At 35.2% G+C, this 19,853-nt stretch overlaps 1 protein-coding gene across 3 annotated transcripts in view; it reads right to left on the bottom strand.

Moving 5' to 3' along the window:
* APLF (aprataxin and PNKP like factor) overlaps positions 1-19,853 on the bottom strand; it is a 97,880-nt gene that overhangs the window by 57,326 nt on the left and 20,701 nt on the right. For 2 of the 3 annotated variants that reach the window (XM_045827796.1, XM_045827798.1), the window contains exons 3-5: positions 11,462-11,634; positions 4,114-4,261; positions 3,467-3,563 (exon numbers count right to left, since the gene is read on the bottom strand). In XM_045827796.1, the coding sequence (XP_045683752.1) occupies positions 3,467-3,563; positions 4,114-4,261; positions 11,462-11,634 (418 nt within the window). The remainder of the gene's footprint in view (positions 1-3,466; positions 3,564-4,113; positions 4,262-11,461; positions 11,635-19,853) is intronic. The other variant, XM_045827797.1, reaches the window with a different exon arrangement.

Genomic DNA, 19,853 nt, shown 5'->3' on the forward strand with positions numbered 1-19,853 from the left:
GAGTACTACGCAGTAACATGATACTACTGAAAATCTAAAAGCTCCTTTTTCAATCTAGCAAGAGTAGCATGACCCAGGAGTTGTGACTTGTCTTGGGGCCTAGAAGGCTGAGGGAACAGAGATAAATGGAAGTCAAGAAAGGGGAAGCCTGATAGCCTTTGCCCAAATACACTCACTTCCAATCACTGAGAAACATGGAGAAAACATTAGCCCAGGCCTGAAAAACTCACGATAACATCCAAGGACTAGTACCTGGGGACTCAGAAAATAAAATAAGCTACAATATGAACTTGAATAACAGTAGAATAAACTAGAAAACTAAAAACTAAGCTAGAAAATAAACTTTAATAACAGTAGGATAGCCTAATCAACAAAACAAACAAGCAAGCAAAATATAACCAGAGACACAGAAATTAAGAACAAATGGACAGTGACCAGAGGGGAGATGGGAGGGGATAAAGGAGGGGAAAGGGTGAAGGGTTTTCAGGAACAACTATAAAGGACACATGGACAAAACCAAGGGTGGGTGGAGTCAGGGGAGGGAGGGAGGGAGGGGGAAAAGGCAGAAAACTGTACTTGAACAACAATAAAATTAAAACAAAACAAAACAGTAGGATAGCCTGACCACTGTAAACATTCACATACATATAAGGACTAACCCATGTGTAAACTGAGAGAAGTTCCAGGAGAAAATACAAGGGCATATTTAAAAAGAAAAAAACTGCATATAGAACAGGGGTGTCAAGTCTTTTCACCAGAGGCCACATCAGCCTGGTGGTTGCCTTCAAAGGGCCAAAATAATATTAGGACTGTATAAATGTAACTACCCCTTAACTGTTAAGGAGTTGAAATTACATTCAGCCCTTTGAAAGCAACTGCGAGGCTGATGCGGCCCCCGGTGAAAATGAGTTTGACACCCCTGATATAGAGGGTAAATTTAGGTGACTATATAGGAGTAACATAGTTCAACGCAAGGGCCTTAGAGACGAGCAGAGCTAGGTCTCAATTACAGCTCTGGCATTTATTACCTAATCTTGGATAAGTCATTGAACATCACTTAATGTTATCTGTCCTATATTATGCAGAAGGCTCCAAAATATCAAGTTGGTTTCAGGTGATCTAAATAAATTACCAATAAACACAGTATAGTAAGGCTGCAAAAGACATTTAAAAAAACCCTATATTTATAATAAGCCTAAAATGAATTCTGGATATGGATTTTTAAAAATAACTAGCATGGGTGTATTGACCTGGATGATATATTATTTAAACAAACAAAACAATAACAATTAAATAAAAACTACATTACAGAAAAACTGAAATTATTCCAACTTTAATTAGTACTAATTTCAAGTGCTAACTGACTTCGAAATCTTCCTGTCTTTAAAGAAATTCAATATCTAACTTTGCTCTTAAAAATTCTCTCCCAAAGTCTGAATTTATAATAAGAAGATATACTTGAATCCAAAGACTTTTCTATCTTATTTTGAGGCTTTTGCACTGTAAGTACATTGTGTACTATATAATATTCTCATCCAAATGAATGTCAAATTACTCTCATTTGTATTTTCAAGGTGAAGAGTCCCAAAATGTGCTTCATATTTTATGTGGTGCATCTATCAAGTGAAAGTTAATAGCTATTTATAATTTGAAGCAAAATGTACCTTGGACTATTGTAAATATGCAGTAGTGGTAGCACAGAAGCAATCACAGTATAAAACAACTGTGAAATAAAAGAATTTGCAGGAAGGTAGTCCAATTTTGGTCAAGCAAAGTTAGTCTCTCAATATGAGAGAAACCCTTCTACTGTAGGAAAGTGCCCGCCCCCTGTCCACTGCTATCCCCAATTTGCCATTACCTTCCTACAAATTGAGCATTATCATATTAATGAGTAATGTTACATATGAAAATATATTATACATATAATGATGGGGGGATTGAAAACCACTACAATGACATACAACTCTTGCAGGAAATTTTAGGTTTAGATATGAAAATTCTCCAGATTAAATCATATGTACCTCACTACAATATAAAACTGTTTGTCCTACAAAATCACTCTGATCCTACTATAATCCAAGGTAGCATTAAATGGGGACTATTCCGTCCATAACAGGCTTGATTAAAACTTTGGAAGACTTTTTTGACCACTATGCTGAATATTAGAAACAGTAAAAGTAGTAAGGTATCAACTAAAATATATATTCAGTTGTTAATTTATAAAAGATAATGTTCAAGGTAAAATGAAAAAGTAGCTTGAATAAACTAATTTTCCCAAACAAAACCATTATAAATTTTGGACAAAATATTAAAAATACATATTTGAATGCACTAGAGAGTGACCCAAAAGGCAAAACTAGAGAAGACTCTAACCTTGAAAGATTCACTACATCCTGTGGGGTTTGTGAATTTGTGCTTTGTCCCTGAGAGCATTCCTAATCCAAGGACAGGAAAAAGTTGCAACCTTACTGGCTTAACTGGTCAAAGGACAGAGTTTGAGGCTCGTGGAGTGGGTCAAAAGTTAGGGATAAAATTCTGACAGGAAGAAAGCCACAGGGAGCCAAGAATGAAAACCAATGCATAAAATTAACCCAAACCTTCCCCTGACTACATGAGGATGGGGGAGAGCCCCGAGCCCAGAGAAAGAGGAGCGCTGGGAAGCTAAAAGAACTCAGCAGAGACTGCAGCTGCTGCCCACATAGGAGAACAGAGTTTAGGGCTTGACTTAACTGCTGACTAGAAGAAGTTGCCTATTAAGCCAAATTAATTGCCTATTAAAACCAAAATATTTATTCAGAGGAACAGAAGATCAAAAGGCTCTCCAACATATCCATAATATCCAATTTCTAATAAAAGGTCAGTAGACAAGAGAATGAATAGGAAAGTGTAATCCATATAAAAGAAAACCAGCAGCCAAAAGAAACTGAACCTGAGATGACTGAAAAGTTGCAAATAAAATGCTGACTAAAGACAATGTGGAACCTTTTTAATAATCTTGAATTGATGGTAATACCCAGCAGATGACAAAAACCACTGTAACATCTGCCATGACAGTGAGGTATACTAGGACATGTCACCTCTTCTTCTAATCCTCCAGCACATAACCTTGTGAGCCTGGCACCTTGTATTTAATTACATTAACTTATAAAGTCCATACTGTGCCAACCTTTTATCTAAGACACAACACTAACAGGTTCGTTTAAAAGTCTATGTTAATATTGTAAGTCTAGCACTTGTTAAATCAAAAATAATTGGCAGGATATTTGATAATGGCATAAAATAATAGCCTGTGTTTTAAATTAGACTTCACGTACACATCTGAAAAAAAAAAGGGCAGGGTAAGTTATACACTTACACAACACCACTCTACCTCCATCTGCTCAGAAAAAGTTTCAAATTCTGCTTAATGTTTTCTTGAAACGAAATCTACTTCCACTGATAACTGATGCTGAAAGATTTTAATCACCTAGATTTTCTGTTAACATCCACGCTGGAAGGATTCTTTTCCTCTGGGCAGGGTTTAATTGCTGCTTACTGAAGTCTGAACATTCACCTAGGAAAGACTAAAAAGGCACCTATTTTATTAATTACTAAAAAATAAGCATGCATCCTTAATAAAACTGTAAAATTATTTTCTTGGTAGAAAACTACCATGAAAAAACCCATCTGCAACTGTGGAGCGAGTTAGTCAAATTTCTCAAAGACAGAAATTCATGGTCTCTATTAGTGGAAGTGCTGGTCTAGAGCACAGGTGGTAAACACAAGGCCCACGGGCCGAATTGGGCCCTCCACCTTGTTTTATCCAGCCCAGCACCTTGTTTCTTCCTGGTGGCAGCACTGAGCTCCTTGCCCCTAGGTAAGGAATAGTTACATTTATAAGGCCCTAAAATGGCATTTGGCCCTTTGAAGGCAACCTAGAGGCTGATGTGGCCCCTGTGAAAATGAGTTTGACACCTCTGGTAGTGTGATATCCTCTAGAGTTTAACTTAAAAAGAGCAAAAGCAGAAAAATGCTAACAATATTGTTTTGATATATCTAATTTTAGTTGTCTTTTCTCTCCTCAAAATAACTTAAGGGACATGTTATAAATGGATGACATCTTAAACTTCTCACCACACTTTTCGTGGTAGAAGTCTGAGCTGTTGCTACCTCTGCGCTTCTTTCCAGCTGTGGGGCACCACTTTTCTTATCAGGCAACTTCGCCAAGGGTGATTCTGGTGTTTCATTCAACATATCATCTGCATCAAGCATTTGGCTGTTTCTATAAAATAAAATAAAATCGATTCATCACTTAAATTTAAAACACTTCTGTTGCCTACCATGCCATTATAAGTGTGAGTCTCTCACTTGGGAGTTATGTCTACTAATGAGTCATCTAATGAGTTATGCTACTTTTTTTAGACTTAGCAGAACAAAAAAAAGTAGATTATAGTATAATATAACAAAATATATAGACTAGAATATGTTCTTCCTCTTCTGACCACAGTGTCACCATAAAATACATTAATCTTTCCAAATCATGAGCCTAAAAACCACAGCTATTGATGAGATGAGGAGCAGCCATCTTTGTCAAGGCTTAAAAGCTATTTACTCATTTAATTCAATATTTGTCCAGATAGTCCATAAAAGTTAAGGACACCTCACAGCGTCCAAGGAGAAAATTCAACTGAAAGTGTACCAGCTAAGTTAAGCTCTTGACAAATAAAATAAATAAAACCCTGATGTCAAGTTCCTACACAGCTGCTCCTAGGGCCCTGGCCAGGAAAGCCACTTGTACAATCTCCCCAGACTTGTGGCCTGACCAAAAGCTAAATGTTCTGAAGCAGGAGCACCCATGGTCACATGTGGAACATACAGCTAAGCCCATCACTTTCTGCTTGCTACAAATTGCAGTGAGATCATGCAAAGTTGTTGCATCATTATTACTTAGGTAGGCAGAGAGATGACCCCCAAAATTTATCTTTTTGAAAATTTGACATTAGGCATAGAAATACTACTTAGAGTTAAAAGGGAGTTAACTGCTGCTATGTACAATGACATGGATGCACCTCAAAGGCATTTCGTGAAGTCAAAGAAGCTAGATACTAAAAGGCTATATATCCTATGACTCCATTTATATGACATTCTGAAGATGTAAACCTACAGGGACAGAAATCAGACCAGTGGTTGCCAGGGGCTGGAGACAGAGTGAGGGGAACTATATAGATAGTTGATTGCTAACACAAAGAGGCAGGCATGCTGAAATGGATTTATTTTTTAATCTTTTTATTGTATTTTTCCCATTACCATTTAACCCCCCTGCCCCTGCAATCACCACACTGTTGTGCATGTCCATGAGTCCTTAGACTAGACAATCCACTAGCTGATTATGTTCCCCAGAAGGACCCAGACGATAAGCAAGAAGGTATACACTAGTGAGGCAGTGCTGAGGACCTCAAGAGTAGCTGCCTCTATAGGTCTGTGTTGGTGGTAGGGGAGGCTGCCAAAACACAGGGCCCCTTATTAGCAATGGAGAGGGCAGGATTCTAGAATTGTACAGGCCAGATGGTTAGCATCACCTATCGGAGGCTAAGTGGATGTTACTGGTGTAACAGACAGCAAAGCTGGAATGGCACTGATCAATGAGCATCTGTACCAAAGTCTGACCATCTAGCTGGAGACCGCATTTTTCAGCTTTCCTTGCAATTCTGTGTAGCCATGAGCCTAATTCTTTTTTCCTGGGAGTGTAAATGGAAGTGGTATGTACAACACACTTGTCCTAGATTCTCCTCTTCATTTCCTTCCTACCAATTAAGAACACCAAAGATGAAACTATTCTGGAAGCTATCTATTGAGGATGACAGAGCCACTCCATTAGCTGGAGTATGTGAATTACATTATGAAGGAGAGCACTCCTAAAACTCTGGACTCTTATGGGACAGAAAAATATTCATTCTTGTTTAAGCACTGCATTTGGGGGGGTCATTTTGTTAAGCAACTTAGCTTTTGCTCTAATGTAGGTATCAGCAAACTGCTACAGTCCAAATCCAACCTACTACCTGTTTTTGTAAATAAAGTGCTACTGAAACAGAAGAGCAGATATGAGTTATTAAGACATAGATCAAATGGTCTGCAAAGCCTAAAATAATTACAAAGGAAGTTTGCCAACGTATATTCTAATACATAGCCCCTTTTGAGAAAGTATTGAGTATGTTCAGTCCATCTTTATTCTGCCTATTCAAAGGTTAAATGATTAACAAGTGAAAGCAAAAACATCCTTAAATGAATGAAATATTGCCAAAATACTTAAAAGGGAGGGCTATATGCGTTAAATGATACAAGGTCTGTCTGGAGAATGTCCAACAGTTGTTAATATAACAAGAACAGTTTGTGTGACATCGATGTAGTATGGCAGCCAAGAACAGTGAACTGGAATGCACATGTGTGAACAATGATGACTTCACTGTTACTAGTCAGTGGGGGTGGCAGATGCCACTGAGTGAGCATGTGTACTGTGTGGCCATCACATTCAAAATGAGCAGACAGAGCAACAAATCTGCATCATATTTTGCATTTAGCTTGCATGTTCTTCCTTGGAAGCTATTTGGGTGATTCAGAAGGCCGCAGCTATGGGCAACTGGTGATTGTCAGCTTCATCATAACAATACACCCACTCATGCATTGCATATCATGCAGAGTTTTTTGGTGAAACATCAAATCACCCAGGTGACTCAGCCCCCCTTTGGCCCAGATTTGGCACCCTGCTGCTTCTGGCTTTTCCCAAAACTAAAATCACCCTTGAAAGGGAAGAGATTTCAGATCATCTATGAGATTCAGGAAAATACAGCAGGGAAGTTGATGGTGATTGGGAGAACTGTGTGAGATCCCAAGGTGCCTACTTGGAAGGGGACTGAGGCACCACTGTCCTATGTGCAATGTTTCTTGTATCTTCAATAAATGTCTCTTTTTTTCATTATGTCTATTTTTCATATTACATGGCTGGATACCTTCTAGACAGACCTTGTATACTGAATGATGCATATATGATAAATATCTTCAGTTAAAATTAGCTATTATAGTTAAACTGATCTTTAGGAAAATGGTCTTTCAACTATGGTTACTATACGACTGATAAAGATGGAAGTGAAAATAATGAAAATGATCACTACACATCACAGATCATTCTATTATCATGGGAATATTTGAAAACTCAAAATCACAAAATTAAAAAGTGCTGAAAGTAAAATCAGCCCCCTGAAGGAAATTTTATACTAGCAAGCTAAAAGCAAAACATTTAATTTTTAATATAAAAACACAATTAATTTGGTTACCCTAAACTAGGCACAAAATTACCAAAACATTTACTACCTCTTTCAACATATTTGGCTCAACAGCAGTTACACACCAGATAACATTCCTCATAATAAATAGCCTGAAAAAAAGTACAGCGTTCTTAAAGTGGGCTGTATTTTCAGTTTTATCAATACTAAAAACAATTCAAAATCTCTGGCTGGCATAGCTCAGTGGATTGAGCGCGGGCTGTGAACCAAAGTATAACAGGTTCGGTTCCCAGTCAGGGCACATGCCTGGGTTGCAGGCCACAGCCCCCAGCAACCGCACATTGATGTTTTTCTCTCTCTCTCTTTCTCCCTCCCTTCCCCCTCTAAAAATAAATACATAAAATTTTTTTAAAAATTCAAAATCCACTGAGGTACAATCTGATCTAAGTAATCCTTCACACCAAGGGGATAAGCCAATTTGAAAAGATATACATAAAATTAAAATTGACATATAATAATGTAAATAAATTATCAGGAAATGACCATACTTTGTTGCATAGAAATGTACAGCAGCATTTTCCTGATTTTCAAAAAAAGTATGTAATTCTATTATGGGAATTTATGATAGCAAATATATTAGTTTCTCTATTTTTCATGTCAGCAGCTGGTTAAAAAATAGCATTCTTTTGTTTTGTTTTGTTTGTTTTCCCCACTTTGCTTTCTCCTGCCTCCCCTAATCTATCACTAACGGATTTCCTGTAACCCCCTTATGGCTCCTCCTTTGATTCTAATGTATAAAATCAAGTGCTAAACTGCCATTCTCCAGAGCATTTCTCAATTTTTTGAGATGTTGCTTCCCAGCAATTGTGCTCAGTTGGCTCAAATAAACTTACCAAAAATTCTCTACTGGTCTGAATGTTTCTTACATTGATGATGGAATCATGTGCTCTCTCTGCTGCTCAGGGCTGCATACCAACCACCACTCAAAGTGACTAGAAACTAGTCATTTTGCTGCTAGAGTCTGGGCTTCTTAGGCATAGGCTGTCAGTAGTATGTGATTCCCTCTGCCTGAGCATCACTTCCACTTAGCCTCTCTTTCCCTTTGTTCCCCACAGCACCACAACTAACCATTATACAAGTTTTTAGGCTTTACTGAAGGACTTCGTAGGTAGCAGATATATGTCATGTGTGACTAATCAGAATGTTCTGAATAACTTCTTCATGTTTTGATAGTTACCCACGGTAGATATCTTTCATCTTAGTGAAGAATCCAAACATGTAATTCCCAGTCTCCTTGCTGCTGGTTGTAGATATGTGGGATAAATTACGCCAGTCAGATGCATCACATGAGACTGACACAGAAATTAGTTACACAGCATCCATTTTCCTGGCACAAAACTATGCATCATGACAAGATGTAGCAATGGCCTATTTTACTCAATTCTTTTGAGCAAAGGAGAGTAGCTGCAAAAGAATACACACTATATGGTTCTATTTGTATGAAGTCCAAAACAGGTAAAACACACTTGTGATGACAAGAATCAGAAAAATGCTTCGCTGTGAATGTTTGAGGCGTATTGCATAAAAAGGAGCATGAGGAAAAGTTCTCAGGTCTTGGAAATCTTCTATGTCTTGTTTTGTAAAAATTCATTAAATGGTCTCTCTTTCTCCCCCTCTCTCTCCATCTGTCTTTCCCTTCCTCTTTCTTTCTCAAATCAGTTAAAAAAAAAAAGCCCTGGCTGGATAGCTCAGTTGGTTAGAACATCATCCAGATAAATTAAGGTTGAGGGTTCTGTTAGGGTGGTCGGTGACACAGGCTGTGAAAGAATTCACAAAGAGAAGAAAATGTAGAGAATAACGTTTTTATTCACTCTCCAAGAAAGGAGAGGGGCACGGGGTGGAGGGATACACCAGCCAAAAACAGCATTCTTTATACAGGTGCGATAAGAAAAAAAAGAGTAAGATCTGTACTTTAAAATGGCAAGCCATGGTTATTGAAGTCATTTAACCAAAATAAAAACCAATTTCCTGACATAATTTCTTTCCATCTACTAGTTTTAAACTTTAGATATAATTTATATACTCTGAAATGCACAGATCTGAGGTGCAATGTTTGGTCAGTTTTGACAAATGTGTACAACCATGTAACCACCCTTATCAAGACATAGAACATGTCCATCACCATAGAAAGTTTCCTTGTGCCCTTTCCTAGTTAACCCCCCTGGAAATAACCATTGATTGGATTTTACCAGTATAGATTAGTTTGCTTATTATAGAATATAAGTGTAATTGTATAGTAGGTTCTGTTTTGTGTCTTGCTTCTTTGGTAGATTCCTCAGGATTTTCATAGTATACAATCACATCATCTGCAAATAAGAACAGTTTTACTACTTCCTTTCCAATATTACCCATTTCATTTCTTTTTCTGGCCTTACTGAACTAGCTAGAACCTCCAGTAAATGATAAATAAAAGTTGTGCAAATAGACGTCTTTGGTTCCCAGTCTTAGGGAAAGAACTTCCAATATTTCATAACTGAGTATGAGCTTCTCATGGGAAAAAATTACTTCCTAGAAAGGTGTTTTATTTTTAGTTATCAACAGCTGTCTGTCAAAACTATTTTTATGCATCTACTGATAGTTCTTTAATCTGTAATAGTGAATTGTATCAATGACTGACTGATTTTTATATGATAAATCCACCCTTGCATTTTTTGGAAAAATTCTATTTGGTCAATGTGTATTATGCTTTTTATATATTACTGGATTTGATAAATCCATATTTGTAAATATGTTATTATAAGGAATATAGGCTTATATTTTATATTCTTGTAATGTTCTTGTATGAATTTGATATCAGAATTAAAATTAATCCTCATAAAATTAATGAGGAAGCACACCCTCTCCCATTTTGGGCAAAAAGGTGTAATATTAGTATTCTTTCTTGAAAGTTAAAGAGAATCCACTAGTAAAGTTCCTTATGGGATATTCTTAACTTGTGAACTCAGTATCTTTAAAGGATATAGGATTCATCACTTTCAGTTTCTTCCTGTATCAGTTTTGGTAAACTATGTTTTTCAAAGAATGTATCCAATCACTTAGGCTGTCAAATTTACTGGAATTAAGTTTTAAATATTTTTTCATTACTCTTTTAAGGTTTGCAGGATCAGTAATAATATCCCCTCTTCTGTTACTGATATGATAATTTGTGTCTTCCAGGTTTTTTTTTATTGGTAAGCCTTGATAAGGTTATTCTAATTTTATAAATCTTTCAAAAAACCAATTTTTGGTTTTTGTTAATTTTATTTGTCTAGTTTTGATTTCATTGACTTTTAGGCTCACTCTTCTTCTTTTCTTTTCTTTTTTTTTTTGTCTACTACAGGATTAATTTGCTCCTGTCTATTTTCTTAAAGTAGAAGCATAAATTAGTGATTTTATTTCCCTCTAAGGACTACCATAGTTGCATTTCACAAATTTTTATGCTGTATTTTTAGTATTATTCCATTCAAAATGTTTTCTAATTGCCCTTATGATTTTCTTAGACCCATGGGTTATTTGGGAATGTGTTGTTTAATTTGAAAATATTTGGAGATTTTTCTAAATATTTTGTTATTACTGATTTTTAATTTAACACCAGAGCAATTAAAGAACACACTCTATAATTTTGTCCATCTACTTCTATAGGTCCAGTTTATGTATTCTATAATTTAAAAGCTGAAACAAAGGCAAATAATCTGCTAATGATTGCCTCAACAAAAGTAGTGCATTAATTTTAACTTTATACCAGATGTTTAATGTACTACCTCATTTCCCCAGTTTCCCTATTGTATATTTTGTTATTTTTATAAGAAAGAGAAGTTAAACAATTTTAGTCTAAACCTGAGGTTAATACTTTTATAAAATTTTTAAATCTAACAAAAAGATTAAGAAAATGTAGTCAGTTTAAAATTAACTATCCTGGTTACAGTTAGATGGAAAATAACAGAAAAAGACACCACATATGGGACCAATCATGACTGAGGCATGTATTTCCAAAGCCAACTATTTTCTAGAAACACACTCACATACACAGACACATACCACATAATTCCTATATCACCAATATAGTTTAATACTAGAGTGGTCTCTACGGAACCATTTGTGCACGACTGAGGAATTAGATTATAAATACCATTACACAATCTCATTTCATCAGGCAATCTTACCTTAAAGTAGATTCCAATTCTGTTTCAGAATATGTAGAGAAAACACGGAAAATGTACTTGTCAACTAATAAAGAAAAACTATCTCCAGGATTCAACCAGTGCCAAAGATTTGTCTTTAATGGTAAGAATTGGCTCTTCTCAGAAGACTGATAAAAACATGGACTTGTGTGTATCTAACAAAGAAAGAAAAAATGAAGTGATGTTGTAACTCAAAATTATGACAAAAATACAACTAAACATGAATACAAAATTTTAATATCATAATGGTTTACTTATAAAAGAAACTTAAAAGTCTAATATACCTGGCACTTATAAATACCATAATTCTTACCTATACATTCAAAAGAAAAAAAGGCATCAAAGGAAGGAGCAAAATTATCAATTTTAGGCTAAAGGTACGTCTGTCTTGCTTGAGATAATGTAACATTGGAAAGAGAAACATGAAAAAAATTCTCAGTATGGAAACTAAATCCCTTAACTTTGATATCTAAAATTCACCAATCCCCTTATTATTTCCTTAATAATTTTTAGTATGATTAAAAAATTAGATACTATGAGAAGGGAGATTTTGGTCCTATCTCTTAAGCAAATAGCATAGTCATTGGTTTCATTTTGTTTTAGCTTCTCACAAAGAAATCTTACTTTATTTGAATGAAACCCTGCTATGAAGATCATCATCCATATTCAGATTGCAAGTAGTAAATATATCTCCATGTCAAAACTATTACAATACCCACTATTTTGAACTATGTTTGCCACCAATTGCTTCCATGTTAAAGATAACGAAGTTGCCTTCATAACTAAGACCTACTGAAGAACACCTTAAAAACTCCAACTAGAATCAGTCTGAAAATGGTCATTTCCAAACACTGAATAGCCTTTTTGTCATCAATATGATGAAGTGTTTGAAATAAATAAGCTTTAGTGTATAACAAAGCAATCTACATGAACTCAGATCTTTGGTTTTTTAAATTGAAGCTTAGAGACTCCCCCTACAATTCATCCATTCATCTGCTTCATCAATTTCAATGAGACTTTTTCTAGAGCCATGAACGGCCTCCCAGTACAGCAAGGCAACTTCCACCCTGGGACTGGACATATATGGAACATTTCCAGTTTTTCTATTTATACTTCATTAAAGTATCTTGAGATACAACTATATTTTCATACATTAAAACCTTTAACAACCCCAACCAACCATTTAAAATATCTGTAGATATTAAGGTATGTTTCATCCTGAGTTTGAGCAGACTAGAATTCACTATAAATATGGTAGCTAAACACTTCTGTTCTTGCTATAAAAATATTCCTTATGGGAAAATTAAGAAAGTTTATAAGAAGCCTATTTTTAATGTATTTTGAAATTCTATAAATGTCTCTTTCTCTTTTCTTTTTACCTCTCAACAAATTTCTCTTCATTGGGAAACTTGGTTAAAATTTTGATTAAATATACTCACTTTCATTTGTTTAAAATTTTAAGCCTTTATAGAATATAAACTAAGTAAAATAAAAACAAATCTAGAACGCTATGAAACATAAAGTAAACAATATTATTAACTTCGGTAGCTTACTTTACATTATAATTTATTTTCCAGTTGTTTTTATTTTTTAAATGTTTTTGTTGTATTTTTGTTACACTTCCTTTTATAACCCTTATATCACCTCTCCCAAGCAATCACCACAGTTGTCTATGTCCGTGAGTCCTTTTTCCTTTTTGCTCCATCTACCCACCCACCTTATTAGCCCCATAACATCCCCCACCTTACTACCTGTCACCCTGCTCTCTATTTATGAGCCTGTCCCCATTTTCCTTGTTAGTCTAGTTTGTTCATTGGATTCCACATATGGACAAAATCATATGATATTTGTCTTTCTCTGACTAGCTTACTTCACTTAGCATAATGTTCTTCAGGTCCATCCATGCTGTTGCAAAGGGTAAAGTTTTATTCTTTCTTATAGCCAAGTAGTATTCCATTGTGTAAATGTCCCATGGTTGTTTCATCCACTCATCTACTGATGGGTATTTGGGCTGCTTCCGTATCTTGGCAATTGTAAATAATGCTGCAATGAACATAGGGGTGCTTATGTATTTTTGAATTAGTGTTTTGGGTTCTTTTGGATATATTCCCAGAAGTGGGATTGCTGGGTCAAAAGGCAGATTCAGTTTTAATTTTTTGAGGTATCTTCATACTGCTTTCCACAGTGGATGCACCAATCTGCATTCCCACCAACAGTGCAAAAGAGTTCCTCTTCCTCCACATCCTTGCCAGCACTTGTTTATTGACTTATTGATGACAGCCATTCTAACAAATGTGAGATGGTATTTTATTGTGGTTTTAATTTGCATTTCTCCAATGATTAGTGACGTTGACCATCTTTTTATATGTCTATTGGCCACTCGTATGATCTCTTTGGAGAAGTGTCTATTCAGGTCCTTTGCACATTTTTCAATTGGGTCTGTGTGTGGGTGGGTGAGTTTTGTAAGTACTTTGTAAATTTTGGATATTAAACCCTTATCAGATATATATATATATATACCAGCAAATATGTTCCCCCATTCTATGGGTTATTTTTTATTTTGTTGATTATTTCCTTTGCTGGGCAAAAAAAATTTTTACTCTGACATAGTCTCATTTCTTTATTTTTCTTTTGTTTCCCTTGCCTAGGAAGATATATCTGATGAAGATTGCTATGAGCAATGTCTGAGATTTTGCTGCCTATGTTTTCTTCTAGGATTTTTATGGGTTGGGGTCTAACATTTAAGTCTTTGATCCATTTTGAATTTATTCCTGTAAGTGGTGTAACAATGGTCTAGTTTCATTTTTCTGCACATATCTGTCCAATTTTCCCAACACCATTTATTGGGTAAATTATCATTAGTCAATTTTATGTGCTTGCTTCCTCTGTCAAATATTAATTGGCTATAAAGATGTGCATTTATGTCCAGTCTCTCTATTTTGTTCCATTGATTTATGTGTCTGTTTTTATGCCAGTACCATACTGTCTTGATTAATATGGCCCTATAGTACAGTGTGATATTAGGTAGCATGAGTCTTCCAACTTTGTTCTTCTTTCTCAGCATAGATGTTGCTATGTGGAGCCTTTTCTGGTTCCTTATAAGTTTTTGAAATATTTGTCCTAGTTCTGTGAAATGTCATTGGAATCTTGACAGGAATCACATTAAATCTATAGATTGCTTTGGGTAGTATGGACATTTTAATGATGTTAATTCTTCCTATCTAAGACCACATTATGTGCTTCCACTTATTTGTTTTTTATTTATTTTTAGAGAGAGGGGAAGGGAAGGAGAGAGGGAAACATCAATGTGTGGTTGCCTCTTCCTTGCTCCCTCCTGGGGACCTGGCCCACAACCCAGGCATGTGCCCTGACTGGGAATCAAACATACAATGCTTTGGTTCACAGGCTGGCACTCAATCCAGTGAGCCACACCAGCCAGGGCTGCTCCCACTTATTTGTACTTTCTTCAACTCCTTCTTCAGTGTCTTACAATTTTCTGAGTATAGGTCTTTTACATCCTTGGTTAAGTTTATTCCTAGGTATTTTATTGTTTTGAAGCAATTATGAATGGGATTGTTTTCTTGATTACCCTGCTAGTTTGTTATTGACATATAAAAATGCAACTGATTTCCGGACATTAATTTTGTATCCTGCTACTTTGCTGAATTCATTTGTCATTTCTAGTAGTTTCGTGGTGGAATCTTTGGGGTTCTCTATGCACAGAATCATGTCACCTGAAAATAATGACTTTCACTTGTTCCTTTCCAATTTGGATGTCTTTTATTTCTTCTTGTCTGGCTGCTGTGGCTAGCACATCCAGTACTATGTTGAATAATAGAGGTGAAAGTGGACATCCATGTCTTGTTCCCAGTCTTAAGGGGAATGTCTGTAGTTTTTGCTGGTTGAGTATGATGCTGGCAGTGGGTTTGTTGTATATGGCCTTTATTATGTATATGTGTGATCCCTTTATTCCCACTTTGCTGAGAGTTTTTATTGTAAATGATTGCTGGATTTTATCAAATGCTTTCGCTGCATCTATTGACATGATCATGTGGTTTTTAGCCTTCATTTGGTTTATGTGGTAAATCACACGTATTGACTTGTGAATGTTGTACCAACCTTGCATTCCAGGAATGAATCCCACTTGATCCTGGTGTATGATCTTTCTGATGTGTTGCTGTACTTGGTTTGCTAATATTTTGTTGAGGATTTTAGCATCTATGCTCATCAGGGATATTGCATGTAATTTTCTTTCTTTGCAGTGTCTTTATCTGGTTTTGGAATTAAGATAATGCTGGCCTGGTAAAATGAGTTTGGGAGCCTTCCCTCTTCTTGAATTTTATGAGATAGTTGGAGGAGCAGAGGTGTTAGTTGTTCTTGGAATGTTTGATAAAATTTGCCTGTGAAGTCACCTGGTTCAGGGCTTTTGTTTGTTGGGAGTTTTTTGATTACTGCTTCAATTTCACTGGTGTAATCTGTTTAGCGCTCCACATCAAGCATCAATGCTTCCTCACTCTACATGACTTTATCAAACACCATAACATTATATTTTTAAACTAACCATAGAAACATGGAATTTGGGGAGGGGTACATAGAAACTATTTAGCTCAATTTGTAAAGGAAAAAAACAACATTTTCTAAACTACATTAATCAAGTTGGGGACAGGGGAAGATACTAATATAGAATAAAAGACATTAAAACAAAAGTTGAGTTGTTGGAAAATAACCATTGTTACCTACATGCTCCCCCTTTTCTAGTTTATTTATTTTTAGAGAGAGGGGAAGGGTGGGTGACAGACAGGGAGAAAAATATCAATGTTCATGAATACATCAATCCATTGCCTCTCACATGCCCCCAAATGGGGACCTGGCCCACAACCCAGGGATGTGCCCTGACTGGGAATCAAACTGGCAACCTTTCGGTTCATAGACTGTCGCTCAATCCACTGAGCCACATCAGTCAAGGTGCACCCCTCTTTAAAAAGACAACTTTGAAATTTAGAATGAATGTAATCTACCTCGTCCTTGTACTTCAATTTCATGAGGATTTTGCCATAAGTCATTCCTAGCTGTATCTGTAATTGAAAACATTTGTATTTCTTTTAAATGTGTTAAAAGCAAGCAATAAAATAAAATTTAGAGATAACGGGTAGAGGTAAAACTTTAAAAAAGGCTATACAAATTTAGTAGGCAATTATTTTATTAGAGTCATTTTACACATTATGTGCAATGGCTGGGGGTGGAGGGATTGAGCAAAAAGGAAAAAGGACTCATGGACAAGGACAACAGTGTGGTGATTGTGGGGAATGGAGGGTATAAGGGGACTAAGTGGTAATGGAAAAAAGTACAATTAAAAAAATTTTTGAAGATTCAGGACAAAAAAAGTCTACATAAGAATGGAGATGCAATGACACACCATATTCCTAAAAAGAGTTGTGAATGTTTCATTTCTTTAAAAATCAAGTTATAATTTAAACTCAATGTTTGTTTAGAAACCTTTCATTATGCTATCAGTCACCAATAATTTATCTCTCAAAGTGGCTTTGTGGCTAGAGCTTTTGAACGCAACAAAGCATGACAAACCACCAGACTCTGAGCTTGTGCACACTGCTGGGCTTGGAAATCATTCCCTGTTACCCCTCAGGCTTTTAAGTGAAGCCTCCCCCTTCTTTGAGTATTCCATGGTCACCAAAGTCAGGAATGCTGGGTAACAAGAGGGACAAGAGTCAAAACAGGAATGTGCATTATTTGCTGGCACCCTGAATATTTGTTAAATGAGGTTTGCCTCTTATAGGCTAGGATAAGACTATGTCCTTATTCATGAGTATTTTAGAAGTTCAGGTGAATCTCTAAACAACATTCAATAATGGCACAGTCCTACATTTACAAGGTAAGACATGAAATATAAGGTGTAAAATTCTAAGAGTAGAAAAGGTGAAATACTTTTTAAAGGAAATTAATTACATTTCTTTAAAAAGGCATCACAAACCCAATGTCAAGGAAACACTCAGTTTGAGTATTTCTCCCTCAGGTGAAAGCACTTAATATTTAAATTTTAGGTGGTTAAATATGGAGCTCTCAGCAAACCCGGGCACACAGAAAGCAGACCAGTGTGTGCAGTCCGTGACCTTCTTTTCCTGTCCTAAAGCTATTCACGTGGGGCCACCCGGAGCTGAGCACAGAAATGACATTTCATGGAGTCAATGTTTGATAGTATGACTTATATCTAAATCAATATTATTCATTGAATGCACTTTAAAAAAATCTATGTCAGACTACATACACTCCACCTAAAAATCCACATACATAAAAAGTTCAAAACATAGTTTTTGTAAAGCTACAGAGTACAGAAATCTAGCAGTATTAATAAACCAAATAGGGAGAATACTTACACATGTACAAAAAGTTTTTTTGGGAAAAAAAAAGTGACATAACTACACATGAAGCAAAACTTCTGAATAAAATACCATAAATACTTTATACCAATAAATTTGCACCAAAATTGACAATTACCTTGTAGAATATATACCAGACTAAAAAGAAAAGTATCTTTATGTGTATGTATGTCTTGTTTTAAAAGTATTTAATTATAAAAAGAAGATTGAATTTTATCTATAATATTTAAAATACATAATCAATAATTAAAAGCCCTTCTAATCCCTCTGAAAACCAGACCCAAGTGGACTTAAAATTTTTCTAAGTATTCAAACTCTCCTGAGACTAAAAAGATGGAAGTCTCTAAAATACCTTCAATGAAGTTAGTTTAACTTTGATTCCTCAAGTAGACAAGAGCAGGCAAAATACTGGCAACCCAGTGAATAAAAGCTATGAGCTGCCTATATCAGAGGGATATCATTGGTATGTGCCTTTTAACATACCCATAGGACTATGGAGGTGAACTTAATAGATTATGCTGTAATGTTAGAAGTGTGCAAAGGATACATTATCCCTGAACAAGTGGAACTAAAATACAAATCAATTTTCTATAGCTTTGTCTTATAGTTATCATTAAATATTTTTAAAAGACTGGTATATACCCAAAATAAGAGTTCCTCTCATTTTCAGTGTTTTTTTTTTTAATTTAGAAAGCATTTTTCCTCTCTTTTACAAAAGTTGTGGAAAAGCTATTGTATTATATTATTTTATAGCTATTTTACAAGTACACTCATAATTTCACAGGAAGAAAAACAATTACAATTCAAGAATTTTATTGCACAATAGAAAAAAAACAGAGTCACCCAGAGATGTATACTTTGAGGATTAATACCAAATGAATAAAAAATACATCTTTTGCAATTTATATGTGGCTATATAACTTCTCCCTCAATCACCAAGAACCAAAAACAGTAAGATTCTACTAAAATGAAATAAAAGCACTGACAACTCTGAATTTACCCCAAGGATGTAACTAACCACTGGTGACACAGTCATTTAGAGAATATTATCACTTCGCCTTGATAATGTGTTTTCTCCCTGCTGGTACCAGAGTGTAGACTGAATTTGAAAAAAGCTAACATTATCTCCTTATGCACAATTTCCAAGAACTAGTGAGAGCTACACACTTTTTAAAAGGGAAATATTAGAGGAGAAAAGGACAAATTCATCCAATTTGAAAGTACAAATTAGTAATTGCTTATTTATATTCATCTATCATAGTCAAAGCTACAGTTTTATTTGATTAGCTTTCCAAACTGAAAGAAAACAGAAAAAATATTTAATCACTTAAACATAATTTGGAGTACACAGCATACAGAAGAGATCATCATGATAAAACATTTGCAGTATTTATTTACATAATTTTAAAATGTTTTTAAGCTAAAATTTCTCTCAACACTTTATTAGTTGTATAAATGAATAGCCTTAGCACATCAAATAAAATATATTTAGCACACATTAAAATGAATGAACTAGACGTCACCTGTTCATCTCATTCTCATTAATTTAAAGATCTTAAAACTTCTATTAACAATTAAAGTCAGTTTTAGAATTTCTCTCAATTGCACCTTGTAGGTACACCTAAAGTAGGTGAATAAATAAATAAATCAATTGCAAGAGAATAGGCATTTTACTGAAACTATATTAATGTAATCAGGAAATCAAACACTAATTACATAGAGCAAAAGACCTTTATGTGTATCACCAACTACAAGAAGTGGCTTTCCTTTAACTAGTATAATGTAAGTATAATAATTCCTGAAATGAAATCCAAAACCCAATTAAATATTTTTCTAAAACAAATCAAATTCCAGGACTAGTAGTGTAACTTTAATACATTTCCTTAAAACTAAATACACCTTTTCATGTGTCCCGATGTTTGATAATTTGACATTACAGAAATAACTGTGGTACATTGTGCTTTTCTTCACACCTTTTT

This window comes from Phyllostomus hastatus, unplaced genomic scaffold (assembly GCF_019186645.2).
Source record: "Phyllostomus hastatus isolate PE091 unplaced genomic scaffold, TTU_PhHast_1.1 phas_scaffold_78, whole genome shotgun sequence".
NCBI lineage: Eukaryota > Metazoa > Chordata > Mammalia > Chiroptera > Phyllostomidae > Phyllostomus > Phyllostomus hastatus.